The sequence below is a fragment of the Erithacus rubecula genome (assembly GCF_903797595.1).
Source record: "Erithacus rubecula genome assembly, chromosome: 6".
NCBI lineage: Eukaryota > Metazoa > Chordata > Aves > Passeriformes > Muscicapidae > Erithacus > Erithacus rubecula.
In genome coordinates, this window is record NC_136688.1 from 28,183,729 (window position 1) to 28,200,408 (window position 16,680).

At 37.4% G+C, this 16,680-nt stretch overlaps 1 protein-coding gene across 2 annotated transcripts in view; it reads left to right on the forward strand.

The window, feature by feature from the left end:
- The window catches only part of DCAF5 (DDB1 and CUL4 associated factor 5), a 64,338-nt gene that overhangs the window by 15,154 nt on the left and 32,504 nt on the right, over nucleotides 1-16,680 (forward strand). For both annotated transcript variants that reach the window (XM_079309634.1, XM_079309635.1), the window contains exons 4-5: nucleotides 1,500-1,639; nucleotides 3,659-3,788. In XM_079309634.1, coding sequence (XP_079165760.1) covers nucleotides 1,500-1,639; nucleotides 3,659-3,788 — 270 coding nt within the window. The remainder of the gene's footprint in view (nucleotides 1-1,499; nucleotides 1,640-3,658; nucleotides 3,789-16,680) is intronic.

Below are 16,680 nucleotides of genomic sequence, written 5' to 3' on the forward strand. Positions count from 1 at the left end.
CTTACATACAAACTGGGTAAAAGTAACTGCCTTCTGTTCTGATGGTTTCTCAGGAGTATCGTGTTGTTTAGTTGTTTAGTGTTTGGGTTTGGGGTTTTTTGTTGGTTTTTTCTTTTTAATTTTTTTTTTTTTGTTTTTTGTGCAGGGGGTTGCTGGTGGTTTTTTTGTTTGTTTGTTTTTGGTGGTTTTTTTATTGTTGTTGGGGGTTTTGTTTTGTTTTTGTTTGTTTGTTTTTTGTTTGTCTGGCTGTTTTTTGGGTTTTTGTTTGTTTGTTTGTCATTTCAGCTTTTCTATATTGCACTTTTTTTCTGTCTGTGCCTTGTTTAGGTGTTTTGACAAGTCTTTTTGATATGTGCATATTTTTAATGTGCTTTTGTTATCAGGTTTTTATGTATTTTTTGGTGTGCTAAGTCCGGTTGTAATCCATACAGAATTCCTTCCCTTAAGGCTATTTTGTATGGTCTTCTAAAAGAAATCTTAGTAGATTGAATTCTAATTGACTTCTGTGGAAAGATAATCGCTTTGTAATGATAACACTTGGTCTGTCAGTTGCTCTTCCATAACTTCAAATGGCTTTTTCTGTTACTGTTTTTCCCCCCTTTCTATTAATGATCCCTGAGACAGAGTTAGTAGATCTGCCACTCAGAACATCAATTGCCATGTGAGCAAAATGCTGATTTTATGTGGGATCTCTTTGGTGCAGCTTCCATGAGATATAGGGTTTGTATATAAAGTTTATTCCCTTAAGAAATAAAGGGGCTTTTAAAAAGAAAGAAAACATTTCCAGGATTTTCTGATTTAGTATTTCATTTTTTCTACATTAATATTCCAGTATTTCTACATACCACTATTCCAGCTTTTTATTTGAACTAAAACACTGGGAAAAGAATAGAGGTTGTGCCTTTTCTTTTTTTATAGCTGTGAAACAGCTGAAATCCAGATATACTTTTGGGGGAATTATTTTTATTTTGTTGTTTCTTTGCTGTTCTTTCCACATGGAAAAATATAGGTCTGGTCTACCCTGAAAAACAAAGAAAACTTACTGAAAAAGTCATCTGGAAAGTTGCTCTTATGTGAGCTTCAACTGAACTTTTGGATGAAACAGAAACCTGTATTAAAGAATGAACTCCTGTCTTGTTTTCCTTTTTTACATTAAGAAGTAAAAAATTTAGTCCGGAGGTCCCAAGGCTTCTTTCCCTCTCCCATTACATCCTTCTAAATTAACATCTAACACCTCATGTGTTCCATAGCATCTTGCAGTATCTGAAGTTTTTAATGTTTGGGTTTTAGTTTGAGAGATTTTTTTTTTCCTCATAGCATGAAGTCAGTGTACACGGGTATTTTGTTTGTTTTTCACTGTAATTAAACACAGGGGTCTTCTTATGAACTTACAGAAACTATGTCACAAAGTGTTACTGGGTAGATAAAGGGATAAATATTTTGCTTTATAAAACAATAGAAAAAGAAGGAAGATTGATAATGTTGTGTTTCTTTTCCAGCACTGAGACCTTGGATGTGTTTGCCCATGAAGATGCAGTGTATGGCCTTTCAGTGAGCCCAGTAAATGACAACATCTTTGCCAGTTCATCAGATGATGGCCGGGTTCTTATCTGGGACATCAGAGAGTCCTCCCATGGAGGTAAGGTATCTACAAGGAAAATAGAATTGGTTTAGGAAGAATTCATGCAAGGCAAGGAAGAGAAAATTTGTTATCTGGGACAGTCGTGATGGTGAGTCTTGGAGAAGGGTGAAAGTGAGGCATAATTATTTTGCCAGTGATTGGCAAGTCCTGGTCTTTACAGTTCTGTTACTGTCCTAAATGACTACTTATAATTTTTATTGAAGATGGTGTTGAGCTGCTCCCTTCAGAAACATGCTCATACTCCAGTGTATAAGAGCTACAATTGTGAATGAGCATAAGGAACAATAGAAAATTAATCCCTCTACTTTTCATTAAAATTACTTAGTGCCTCATTAGTTTAGCTCTTGTAATCTCTCCTTGACAGGCTGAAAGGCAAAGATAAGATACTTTTGGTATCTTAGAAGAAAGCTGTGGTGATAATCTATTTATAATAAAAGGTGTGAAGGAAAGCACCAGTAATTAGTGACAATGATTTGACTAAGGAAATATGCACAAAATGAAAGTTTATTTAAAACCTAGCTCCTTTATTTGGCAATCTGATGTTAGTCTCTCCATTCAGCTGATGCAGGCCTTTGCTTCTCAGTGGGGGCTGCCATTTTAATAACACAGCCTCATATCCCAGCAGGATTCTGATTTGATGATGCAAACATAGAAGGTCAGCTTTGGTGTTAAACCTTGTTTGGAGCTGATGGCAGATCAACAGCAATTTCTAAAGCCTTTGGGCAGACTGGCAGAACAAAAGTTGGCTTCTTTTCTTCTTTTTACTTTTGACTCTTATGACAGTGAATAGCACCATGGAGCTTCATCTGTGGTCAGAGATCTTGGTTTTCATCACTGCTAAAGAAACATTAAAAAGGAAAATTCCTGATGAAAAAAACTTGTAATAGAGCATGAGGGGAGGGTACAGACAAGACAAGTAAATGTTAATTCTGTTTCGTTTGCTTGATTGGCAGTCATTTCATAAGGTACTGGGAATTTGAGAGGGTTGCTTGCTTAACCATGTTTTATATGTGGTAATGAGGGAAATGAGGAAAGAAAATGACATAGCTTTGGGGTGCTTGTGGGACTACGAGTGCTGCACTTGGTGGCTCAGGTAGGGACAATAATTTTCTCCCAAGCACATGAGTGACACAGGAGTTGCACCAAAGCAGACAGTGAATGGGAAAATCTGGCCAAATCCCTGGCTCAAAATAGGGATTGATTCTGATTTCTTAGTTGATTGAAAGAGTGGCAGCATGCCACAAAAGATACAAACAAGGAAGAGAATTAGATTGCCTAAAGCTGTAAGCTCACAGAAGCAGAGAGAAGGTAACAGAGTCAAGGCTTTTCCCCACTCTTCATGGAGATAGTATTTTGATGGAATAAATAAGGCAGAGTAGCAGTCCAAATACAGTCTTATGAGAAAGAGAGTCTGAATGAGCATGTTTTCTACTTTGTGTGTGAACAGCAAGAGCTAACAGTTAACATTATTTTTTTAAGCAAGAGGAACACCTTTCTTGTCTGCTTGTACAGCACTTAAGAGGTGGTAGGCTCCTTTTCCCCAGGGTTAGCAGTTTCATACAAGTTTATTTCACTTCTTGCAATATTATTCTCCCTGGGTAATCAGCAATGACTGTGGAAGCTCTCAGGCATATATTATTAGGAAGCTTTCAGAAGCCCCTACATGTATAGTCCTTATCAGATGAGCATTTGGTCAAGAACCTTAAGAAGATTTAAGTATTTGATTTGTGAATATCTAGTTTAAAACTCTGATAACCTTTCATAAAGAAAATTATGTCTTGAAATTCAATATGTGTCCTTTTCCATATTTAGACTGCATTAATGTAAACGTGGGTGGATTTTAAAACTTCAGGTTTTATATTGCTTTGGATGTGTCAGCTTGGGAAGTGGTTTGAACATGTCTCCATATCTTCAGATCTTGTTATGCTATTTCCATATTCAGCTGCCAAACTCCTTGCATCAAACAGTTGAATGCATTGTTTGTTCTTATGTCTGAAATTTCAACTTTTTCAACAGAGCCCTTCTGCTTGGCACACTACCCATCAGCCTTTCACAGTGTGATGTTTAATCCAGTAGAACCCAGATTACTGGCCACTGCCAACTCTAAGGAAGGTGTGGGACTCTGGGATATTCGTAAGCCTCAGAGGTATGATCCAGCTGTCCTTGTTTTATGCTGTGTTATTTCTTCCCCTTGGGAGGTGATGGCATGCTGCTTTTTTAAAAAAAAAATTTAAGTCACAAAGATGCAGAACAAAGTTAACAGCAGTGTTGGTAATAAATTATTTTACATAATAATATTCTTCATACTTATGATCTAATTTGATTTAAAATGGGGCTGGATCTTCAGTGTTAAGGTAAGTGATGTTTTTTTGAAACCTGCCTGGCTTCACCACTGCAGATTAAGTTGGATTGCTGTGTCAAGTTCTCATCATTGTATTTAGCACTGTCTTGGTAAGAAGCACTACTGGAAGAAGCTGTGGTGGGCACTGCCTGGTTTGCAGTTTGTTTTTCCTGCCCAGCTCAGTTTTTAGTGGCTGACTCAAGACTGTGGTCAAGGCTGCTTTTTACTCAGTGCTTATGAGTTTAACATGACATCCTGAGTGATACAGACATCTGTATAATCATTTGGCTGCAGAATGTGCTTCCAGATTTGCATGGAGTTAAAAACAAGTTGAGAGAATTAGGTTGCAGCTTGAAATACAGTTGGATTGGGTTCTAAAGTGGATGTATACAATGTCTGATACCAGACTTCGGCATGCATGAGAAATTAAGCTTTTTCAGTCTTTCAGATTTTGAATGTTTATTTTTCCATCATAAAAATCTGTGGTGGGTTAAGTCTGGCTGGATGCCAGCTATAATATAAATGAATGCAGGTATTAAGTCTTCAGCTACCATTTTTCTGGGATAGCCATTAACTCTCCTCCTTTGCTTGATCAGAGATGTGTCCCAAACACTGAGAAGGGTATGCTTGGTTTAGAGGAAAAGAAATGGCTCTAAGGAACTCTGCTGCCACTGCAGATTTTTTCCACATGAAACTCTCAGGAAAGAGAACTCTTCAGAATGATCTGTGTCCTGCTAGTGGGATGCCAAAGTCAGAGTCTCTCATATTTAAATAAATTAGGATGGATTTTTAGTCTTTTTAAAGTAACAGAGCATTTGACAAAAGTTCTACTTGTCTCTGTAGGTCTAATTTGCTAATCTAGAAAGCTGGAACTTTGTGTCAAAGTATTTGTGTCAATTCACTTTGTCATAAGAAGAAAAAAATATTTATTAATTTTAGATCAGTAAAGACACAATCCTCACTCCAGTGAGGAAGTGGAAGCCAGAATTTACACACCTGTGTGTTTTAGTTTGTTACAGTCTCTTTTGGGGAAAATGCACTTAATTATCAGAGGGGAAAAAATAGTTCTTGTTAAAGTAATCCACATAATAGTGTAAGTACTTGTGGTAGACTGCATACACCTGAAGTTGGTATGTGCAGGAGTTTGTGAATATTTTCCATATTCTTATTAATCATAAAGGATGCTGTAGTTGCAGGTAAGATGTGTGCCTAAAGCACTTTGGTTGGTGAGTTTTATGGGTTTAAGAGCCCTGAAATTCTCCACAATCTAGGGGTAAACAGGAAGCTGCCTGTGCAAACATGCCACTAGCACAGCAAAGGAGAGCTACTGCATCAGATGCTCTTCTCCTTGTCAAAAAAAGTCTGCTAATGGTGAAAAGTCTTGCTTCCCTACATCTTTACAGCTTTCTTTTATACTGTCTTTGGAATCCAAGGTATGAAGGATGGAGAAATAGAGGTTTTTGAGGGACATGATTTAGAAGTATTTGTTTGATTGTTGAATCTTTGCTGGGATTGTTGAACAGCACAATATATAAATAGCTACAGTAAAAAGTTGCTAGATCTGTCTATTTCTTCCCTAGTCTACATTTTTTATTTACATTGCTGCACATGAGGTTCACCTGTGAGGCATTTTTATGCCTTAAACCACCAAGGGAAATTCCTCCTTTCCCTCAGTATTGATGTAATCCATCATAACACTGAGGCCATTGTGGAAGTTTTTCAGTCCTATAATTCCAGCTGTGGTGCTAATAGAAAATACTAGATCAGTTAAACTTTGACTGTTTTGTCACATTGTGTGGTAGTGGGGTTTTGATTAGAGGTAGAAAGAAGGGGAAGAAGTGTAGATACTTTTAAACATTTGCTGTGATTGCTAAAATTTTAACTTCCAGTGGGTTAAGCTGAACCACACCACTCTTCCAATATGGGACCTGGAAAACAGTTACATGTAGTTAATAATTTGCTGCTGGTATAACACCTCCTGTAAAACTCAGTTCCCTAGCTACTGTCAGCCCTCAGATAGAGGCAGAATTAGATGATGCAGGCACTACTTTTTGTTTCATAATTGGAGGCATCTCTGGGGAATCTTGTTGCTGCTTGTCTGCAAAATCCAGCAAGTGAAAAGCTTGGAATTCCAAAGACTAGCTGTTTGTGGCCAGTAGCAGCACTGTAGTTAGCAATACCTTCTCATAACACATATTGCAGCCAAAAGCACTGTGTGTGTTGAGGCTTTTTACAGATATAGGTGAGGTTTGATAAAACTCATAGGATTTGGCTGACCTTTACTCATTTGAAGGGGATCAGGTTTGATGCTGAATTTCTAGTTTTAATCAGCTGAGGCTTCTCAGGAGAAGTATAGTTTTTCTTTGATGCTATTCAGCTTGATAATGGACTATCAAAAAAGGGGAGATTTACTGTTAACTTCTGTGTCAGTCAGTGGAGTATGGCTAATTGTGTAGTCTTTAATAACTTTACATTTTCAAAACATTGAATAGAGCAGTGATGTCCTTGTAGGTTAGAGAATTCAGATATAGGTTTCATTACTTGACAGGAACAAATGAGCTGTATCTACTTATTTCTTTAGAAAATCTGAGAAGTTTTACAGCAGTATATTTTTCTCTGAAACACATGGCTTTTTTCCAATTGGCTTATGGGAGAATTTGTCTCAGTTTGCTGTTGCATGCTTCCAGCCAGGAAAGTTGGTTTTGTCCACTTCTTTAGTCAGGCAACATTAAACACTCCTAAAAATTTTAAATTGAATACTTTTAGGGCCAGGAAAAAAAGTCCTGATTATGAGTAGATTTTATTCATATGCTGTGGAATTGGTTAACTTTCAAATGGGAAGCTGGGAGTATTTTATGCTTGGCTACTACAGTGAAGGAGTTGATTGAGAAGCCAGCATTTCTTGGCAGGCATGTAGAAATTTAGAGACAGTTGCACAGCTCTGAATTGTGGAAAGTTTAGCTCACTTCAAATAATCATAATTTGATTAGTCTTGCTGACTGAGTCAGAATACAGAGGCGGATTCATTTTGCTTTTTCCCAAAGTTCATTCACAGCTTGATATCTCTTCTGTCTCAGAGTTAGTGCAGCAATTGAGATGCTCTCTGTCTACCCCAGTATATTAATAAGATTTGGATGTGGTGGGTTGACTCCTCAAAAATAGCATATGAAGTGTTATAAATATAGAACTAATATAATTCTATGATTATAAGCTGACTAGTGATTTTGGAAATTTTATTTTTCTATTTTTAGAATGTGTAAGTATTTATATTCCTTCAGGTGGACATTAAACTGAAACCATCTGTATTGTTTCTTTTTTAAAAACAGTGCATTGAAAAGCTTTAAGTATGGTTTTGGTTGAGAAGGTGCTGTAAGGCATTTACACCACTAGATGGGGTCTGGAAGCTGTGCCTTTTTTGAAGAAAACTTTAAAAGGGTGGTCTGTGCTTCTTAAACTATTTACTATAAGATATATTTTACAAATATTGTTACAGAATTTCTGGGGGCAACTCAGCAAGTTAGAGCACATATATATTTCAGCTGTTGTTAGGTACTCATGCTTTCCCTTCTCTTTTTCCACCCAGCTCCATGACCATCTCCTTCTTTTTACTGAAACAAACTGCTTTTTCCCTTAAGAAAATATTATCATTTTCCCCCTAATACTTTCTTTTCATATGTTTTCCCTGATCCACCATTTACATCAACTTATCTGGAAGTTTTTGAGATCAAAATTATATTGGTTTGTCCTATTAATGACAGTCACATGTTTTTAATCTCCATACTGCAAAAAGGCTGTTCACAGAAGTGTGTTCTGCTTGTGATGGAAGCATTAAGCCAGTACATTATGTACACAGGGATCCTTTGGTGTGTCCAGTTCAAGGATTAAAATGCTATGTCTTATGTCATAAATACTTATCTTGGGGTATTTTAGGTGAGTGAGAGAGCTTATCTACAAACTACCCAGCCCTCATTCCTATGTCTGTTGTGTAGTTATGTGTTTGACCTGTTTGTTGAGCCAACTCATCAGGTCTGGAAGTTAGAACACTAAGCTGGAAAGGCTTTGTAGCTTTCTTGTGCTGTAGCAAGTTGAACTTGGTTCAGGGAGGGTCCAGTGGCAGCTGTAAAGGGTTGAGAAGAGACAGTAAGGCCTGTAAGGCTGAGAAGAGGACATAAAAAGGAAACATGTCCTCATTTAAGAAGCAGTGAACTATTAGATATGTTCAGCTGTTTGTGGCATTCTGCTCATTCTGTTTTACTTGCTTTGGTTTCTTTTGCTGCACTCACCTTCCCCTTTTTTGCCTCCTCAGCATGTTCTTTACAAGTTTTTTACAAAGTAGAAGTGGAACCTGACCAAATCTAGGGATGATTTAGCTTCCAAGGCTGCATGTTTCATAAGAATAAACTATAAGTAGAGAATTTTTCTTTTTCTCGTTTGACTTTTTGTGTTAATGGAGTAAAAACACTGTTCCAGAACCCCAGACTTTAGTTTTGGAATCTGGAAATGTGTTTTTCCCCCTAATTCAAGTACTGGATTCAACTCTAAGTGAGGTAGAAATGGTTCCACACAATAGACCTTTTTAAGATTCTTCTGAAAGTTCACAAGATTTCTGCTGTCTGCACAGTTGCAAGTCCATGTACTCAAAAAGCCCAATGATGACTTTAAAAAATCCTAGAGTAACAGGGCAAGCCTGGTATTCCTTGCCTGATTGTAATCCTTATGGCATATTTTTTAATCTAATTTTTTTTTGACCATGCAAATCATAATAAGCCCAAGTTAAAGGAATATCAGTTTTGATGTTTTCCATCAAGTCATTACAGATACATCCAAAAGGAACATTATTTCAGCTTTGATTTCTTTCTTTGTCTTGGCTGACAAGTAACTGCAGCTCAGAGTCCAACAAACTTTTTAGCTCACATTTAATGAATATTTGTGTCTCAAATAACAGCAATCAAGAAGTCTTTCTTAGTGTGCTCTAAATTAACGTTAAATTTACCTCCTGCTCTGAGAATTTAGAGAAGCAAACTCCCAAGTTGTGGAAAAGGAATACACGTTGTTAGATATTAGTGAATCATCTAGTGGTAAGCTCGTTAAACAGTAAACAAAATACAGAGCTATAGAAATTCCTTCCCTGTACTAAAACAATTGGATTCAGGGAGGTCCTGACAGAGGACTCTTCTTATCAGTTTTATGGATGTTCAGGTATGTGGATCTTGCTAGTGTGTGGAGGACTTTGAAGGTGTGGCTGCACTGTGCTGCTGATCTTGAACTAACTGCATTTCCTAAAGTCTTTGTCTTGAACAGAGCTTTTCTGTCAAGTGCTAATTACTAGGTGTTCAGCTTAGTCATTGTGCTGCAAATAAACACCATCCAACTCTTAAAACAATCTATTAAATCCATAATTTCTCGTTCACATGTACTGGAAATCAGTTCTTTTGAAAATCCAGTTCTTGACTCCTGATAGCTTTGACTTGTAGTTTCTCTTTCTTTATTTAGTTCCCAGCCTTTTAAAGACCTGATGAGTATTAATTTTTTGGTTTTGTATCAGTGATCTGATAGCAAGAGGAAAAACACTTGGACATAGAAATCTTGCAGGTGGTATTTGATTGACATCTATTTGGAAAAGTTAGGTTTCAGGTTTATAAGGCCTCTCTCAGTATGGAAACAGGAGTTTCCTGCCAGAACTGCAGGAAAATTGAGAAGAATTCTTCGTAGTTTAGTTAAATGCATGTCAAATAGACCAGCTTTTCAAGAGAGGTTGATTCTGTTAGGGTTTATTTTTGATGTGTGGGTGTGCGAGGGTAAGAGAAGAAAGGGAGATGATGAGTATTTGCAACTCTGTCTGTACCACAGGTGATATTTGTAACCTGTTGCATAGAGAAGACTTTAGAAAATCTGTGTGGTGATGTTGGAGATGTTCTGAGGTTAAACAAAACATCCTAACTGAGTACAAGTCCATAGATTGAGGTCTCCAGTGGTTGCCAATTTTAGTTTCTAGGGTCATACCTTCAAGGTATTTGATCCTTAAAGATCACACCAGAAGAACAGAGATGGCAGTTATTTTCTGAGAAATAATCATCCATGTGCTTAGTTTTTATCCTTTTTAGCTTTCTTTCCAGAACTCACTCTACAAAGTAACAGTTGTCTTCTTTTACCTGTGTGTTACCAAGATGTCTGGTATGTTGGATGAAATACTGGGTTTCTGCAAGTGTAAGTGAGGGATCCAGTATTGTTAGTGATTGTACTGGGGATATTAATTCAGGAGCCAGCCACAGGGTTTGCTTCTGACAGAGAGCTTACCAAGTTCAGGGCTCTTGCCTTAAAAGCTGTGCTGGGGGATTGGGAATTTTCTTCTTGTCAAATCTCTAGATGTTACATGATGGCAGGAATGTTATGTGGTTATTTAAGGTTTGACTTTGACTATTTTGCTTTTTGACTTGTCATGTGAAAGAAAGAAGCTTCTGATTGTCATCACTTCCAGTGTGAATGCTTTGGAATTCCCAAAGCCCCTGCAGGTGGAACAGTTCACTAGACCATTGAATTGGCAAACACCTGTTTCAGTTATTTCAGTGCAATAGAAGTGTGCTGCGTGTTTCTCTGTCTGGAGACCTTTGTCAGTGCTGCTCTCAGCAGAGCACTGTATTAAGGACTGCAGGAGAAATGTGTGTATCTTGGCAACCACTTGTTCATTGTCAGGCTTATCATTTCTTTCACTTCTCAGTGGAATAATTTGTTGTGAATTTTGACTTACTTGATGCTGCTTAAAGTAATCTATTTAGTTAGGCTACAGTATAGCAAATTTTAAGTGTTATTTTGGAACTCACTAATATAGGTCAACCACGCCACCTCAAATAGTTCAAATAACTTCTTGCAGTTCAGGAAATAGAACTCATCCCACACGTACCATCCTCATATGTTACACTTCTGTGTTGCTGAGGAGCTCAACTGATCAGTTTTTCAACCTAGAATTTGAAGATCTCCTAACCAAATCCAACTCAGCATATTTGCCCAAATTATAAGAACCTAAATGTCGATACTTTTCCCCCTAATTGTCTTCTATTATTTCTCAAAAGTTCCCTTTAATGTGGTAGAAAGTGAACTGACTATTGCTTAAGTTCATGGGGATTGAATTTTTCTGGAAATTATTTGGATGTGTTGAAGGAACATTTCAATAGTAATGGCATCTGGGGGAGTAGTACTTTTTGGATGGCTTTTGGCTTTGATTTCCTCATTGTGAACATAAATCTCCAAAATACTTGCCACAAATTTAGCCAAAATCAACCACTTATTTAGAATTAGAAATATCTAAGGTAGTTTCCTCTGCCTTTCCTTCTTTCTTCTCACTGAAAGAAAAAGGGGAATACTTGCAAATGAGCCTTTTTTGACTTTGGGCAAAGAGAGGTGGTGACAATCATCAAGGCTTTAGTCATGTTGATGACTTCCTTGCATGTGGAGACTTTTTTTGTTGTTGTCATCTTCAGTCAGGTGATTTTTTTTTTTTACCTTTTTTTTTTTCTTTAAAGACAGGAGTGCAGCCAGAAGTTGTGAAATATGTAAATCAGTGAATTTATTGTTAAATTTCTTTTTTTTTTTTTGAGGTCAAAACTGTATAATAAAAATATGTGTTCTTTGTAGCTCAGCTTTTAATTCTTTGTTGCTTTCAGACAGAGCTATGGTCATTCTTCTGTTTGACCTCTTCTGTCTTGATTGCCCTCCATCACATGCACAGGGATTTTCTGATTTGAAGATGAAACTTTTTCATGCCTATCAGCATCCTCACATCAGCACTCCTGGTTCTGGCAGTCACTTTAAGCTCAATACTGTCCCTTTTCTCTGTGGGATCCAGTTTGCTCCTACAAGCAGAGGTGCTATTCAGATTTTAGATATTCGACACTGTGTGTAACTGTAAACAAGAAGTCAGGAAACCTGGTTTTGTTTCACAGTGTTGGTTAGGTCTGTTAGTTGACCTTTCTTGCCCTTGGTTTTTCCTGTACCAAGAAAAGGGAAAACTGCCTACATCAAAAGCCTCATGGTGCTTAATCACTTTGTTAGCTTTGAAATACTTTAGCACCCAGGTCTTTCTAAAGCAAGAATTTAAAGTGCAAAGTATTGTCCTTGTAATGCAAATTTTAAAATTATAATCTGTTGTTCAAAAGAAGCTCAGATTGAATGGGTTTTTGTTGATGGCTTTCTTAAGAAAGTAATCATTTTAAGTCTTGCCCTAATCACCTCTTTACCTGTATTTAAGATGGAGGGAATTTTTAAAAAAACCTTTTTTTTTTTTTTGTCTAAAAAGGAAAAAAAAAAGGAGAAAGGAAAATTCAAAAAAATATTGGTGACTGAAATCAAAGGAGAGATCATCTTAGTGCATTTACTAGGAGAACATCTGAAATATTGGTTTAATTCTATTGTAAGAGAAGGGAATTAGTCTTTGAAACATTGTTCCAGGGGAAATTGTAGTGAAACTATCTGATGAGTCCAAAGTTATGTCTGCAGTTGCATTCACTTAGCTTTAGGTGAAAGTTAATATTCATCTTTTACCTACTAGAGGCAGAAGTTTTATTAGTTCAAGACTGGACTCTTCTACTGCAGGAGCATTTTGGATCTTGCCAATTTTCCTGTCAAAAGAAAGGCCTACTTTCTTCTTGATGCTATTTTCTGTAATTTCTGCTTGTGCGGTTTTTGTAAATTAAAAATTCCTGCAGCTTCATAGGAAAAAGAGAGAAGTGAGTGTATATATATTATTGGATAAGAGAACAAATCCGTGGCTGATGTTACTCAGCTTCCTATTGCAAGACAACAATTGCAACAGAAATGTGTAGGAAAAATGTATCATAGGATTGCAGTATTGACATGTGACTGATTTTGCATAAGGTATGAAAATAGTTTTATTCTTCAGGAGACCTTGCCAACTTTTACACTCAGATTATTTTTCTAAGGTAACATTCTCTGATACCCATGTTCTTTGTGTTGTAACGACTTTGGTGAATGCTTGGTTTTGGGAACATGTCCTGCTCCTTTATTTGGTCCAAAGGTCATCTTCCCATGCCATGTCTGGCTGTTTTTCCATCTTCTCTGTCTGGTTATCTGATGGAACCTGCTCCTTTGTGTTTTGCTGGATTTAGCTGAGCAGTGTTCTCTGTCACAGTCTGTACTCCATCCTACAAGGTGCTATTTCTGAACAGGCTGAATAATGGACTCTGATCAGAGAATTTAGGGATTAGAAAAGGATGGAAATGATCAGGTGTTTCAGCTAGTTTGTTTGTGGCTGTTGGACAGTTGCTTTTTACATTGTATTCTCTAGTTTATTTTTTTTTTTAATCCAACTAAATATTTTTGTTTGGTTGGGTTTTGTTTTGTTTGGGTTTTTGGTTTTTTCCTGATAAACAAATTGTTTACTTACTAGATCTCATTTATTACTTACATTACAGTAACACCTACATGATTCAAGCAGAGAGTGAGAATAGAACACTCCTGTGCCTGCTGACCTGCAGATCCGTAGTGAGGGCAAGCCTAGGGCAGGAGAATGTTTGGGAACAGGTCTGTAATAACACCAAAACAAACCTTAGCTAGAGCTGGAGGATGATGTCAAGCATTCAAACAAACAGGGGTTTTTGGGTTTTTTTGCTTGTTGTCATTCACTAGTGTTCAATCTTTGTAATGGTAGAGGTAACCTTAAATCCTGAAAGGATAAAAGTAATCCAGATGACGGGGAGAGTTTAATATACTTTATATCTCTGCTCCTGCCATCTTCCTCAGAATACTGAAATTCCTGAGTTATTTTCCTGTCACTAAAGGCAGAATACAGGAAATCATAGTGCTTCCTGGAGAACTGCCTGAGATCACTGATGTAGCAACATTTTCATTCAGTGATTCAGTTAGGTCATAAGGGCCAAACTAGGCAAGCCTTTGTTGTTACGTTGTTGGGCTGCTCTGGGTACATAAATGGTGATGTTTAATGTTTTTAAGGCTCCAGTTTCTGAAGTCTGTTATCAGATAGGAATCTCAGTTATTAAAAAAATTAAAATACTGCCCTTGTGGTTTGGAGAGAACAGCAAAGCTTTTCTTTGCCTTAGGGTTTGCCATGCATGAAAGTCCATTAATGATGGGGAGATTCCTTTTTGAACTAACTTATATGTTCTGACCCTAACAGTAAATAGCAAAAAAATGTCACATTCTTGAACATGCAGAATCTTCACCCTGAATTCTGTACTTTTCTTATCTTGGTGGATGGAATTGATTGTAGTAGTACTTTCTTTTTGAAGGAAAGCAAAGGTGTTTAGTTTTGCTAACAATACACAGCCTTTATTTTATTTGGTTATTGTTTAATAAGAAATAAATCCAAGCAAATACCTCTTATTCCTGGTGATGATTCTTGGAGACAGGTCTTGTAAAGATCAGAAGTAGTGATGATAGAATTTAGAAAAATGACCTTGTTTCTGAAAAATAATAAAATCTTGAGTATGGCTTGTATACCTGCTAATCTTCAGACACTGATGGACTTCCTTCACATTTGTTAACACTTATAATACTAAGAGTGAAATGCTGTGCACTTAGACACAATTTATCTGCTTTTCAAATAAACTATCTTGAGATTCCTGAGACTCATAATCTACTTTAGAAAGGTCTGCATTTATTATTAATATTGTGCTGACTTTTCTGTTATTGGTTAATTTGGCTCTAAGTGCTTGCTTCAGACTATATATGAATTGTGTCCTTTTATACACACAATAATTTTCTTGCAAATAAACCCCCAGACTTTTCTGCAGTTTTCCAGGCCAAAATTCTGTTTGCCAAGTTTCATTCCAGTTATTTTTTGCACAGTTAGAAGTTTCTCAATTTTGTGGTTACAGAATTGCTGACAAACACAGTTGTATGCAATGGTGTGTATTAGTTACGAGCATTCAGTTCATTCTTTCCTTTTAAGGTCATTCTTTCATTAACTTAGTCTCACTCGCTGCTGTTTGATACCAACATTCTTCCCTTGCTTAATTAATTTCTTTTCTTAAATGACAGCCCTGTCCCAAGGACAGTGTCTGTACTGCAATGCAGTGATGCTGCTCCTTCCCTTACCCCACTAACTGCCAGTAAAACCAAATTATTTATGTTTGTGGTGCTGCTCATGGATTCAAAGCCTTCCATTGTTCGGCTGAGCTGGTATTTAGTTAGCCTTGCCTGCTGCCTGTGTGCAGCATATCCAGCTGCAGAAATGACCATATTGTATATAATCGTCCATTCTCTCCCTCCTCAGCCTCCCTCCAGCTCCAGCATGTGAGTTTGGATTGCAGTGTTCCATCTGTGAACTAAATATTTCTCTTAATCATACAATATGACTTTCTAAAAAACTCAAAAGTGCATGTGTCTCTCTCTATATTGCTTCCAGAGCTGGTAGGCAACATCAGCATTCCACAGCTGTCTGAGTGAGCCAAATTTGGAAGCAGAGTAAATCCGAGTAGTCTGGCTTTGGACTCATAAAAATAATGCCTCTGGCAGAAAGAGCACTCATCTTGTTCAAAAGTGTCCTTTTAGTATTGCCTTCAGATTTCTCACTAGCTGTCATGGTCTGTATCTTCAAGACGAGAATATTGCTTCTGGCATGATGCATGAAGTAAACTTTTTAGTAGCTGCAACAAAGTGTTGCCTCTGAAACTCCTTTGTTAGTGCCTGCAGTAAGGGGCAGGCAGAAGTGGCAGTTCTAACTTGAGCAACGTATCCAAACATGTCCCACAAAATCCTGTGTGAAAAAATCCAAAAGTAACACTAACTAAAGCTACAGAGCAACACCCTGGGGCAACTGAAAGAGGGGACATAGTCATTTGAACATACTTGAACACAGAATTTCTCTTTCTCTCCCCGTCCCAAAAAAAGAGAAAGTGCAAAAGCTGTCATTCTGAATAGTCTGAAGTTCTTTAGAGCTTCTTGATTCAGATATCCTCCTTAGTACTAACATGTATTAGTAGTGGCTTAATACTGTAAAAAATAACTTCTGCTGGTTTCTTTCTCAGAGAGGGCTGACTGCTTTTTCCCTGCAATTTGGATGGAGGTGGATACTCTAGAAAGGATCTCAGGCATTTTCTTTTCTTTATGCCTAAAGCCATCATGGTTGTTCTAGAACCAACAAAATTTTATGATGGAAGTTACCAAAGTTTTAGGGTTTCTCAGTTCTCAGTACTGCTACAATGTGCACTGCCTGCAGTGTGAGGCAGAGAAAGATTTCTCAAATCCTTTTTATGCTTTCTGTGAACTAGGTGAGCAGCTTTGCCACCAAGATAGAGCCATGAGCTGATCTCCCTTCGTACACATCCCCCCCTCTTATTTGTGAAGATATCTCTCAGATGTTCTGTCCTAGGAGGAGAGAGAAGGAGCAAATATTTTTCCTCTGTTTGGATCAGGAAATGGATGTTTGCTGGGAGCTTCTGTCAGTTTATTCAATTCATCCCCACCTGACTACCTGCTGCCTCTTTTTGGAGTTTGTTAAAGGAAAACACTGTGCAGTTAATTTAATAAGTCCTTTCAGAGAGGCAGAGAGGAAGCACTCAGGGTACACCAGTGTGGGGAAAACAGAAAACTGCTTGTTATTAGTATAGTGAAATGCTGCACTTGGAGCTACAGTATCAGACTTTTGGGGCCAGAATTAAGGTAAGTGGGGGAAGTCATTAGTCTCATAAATAAACGGCAAACAGCTATTTTAGTATTTCTT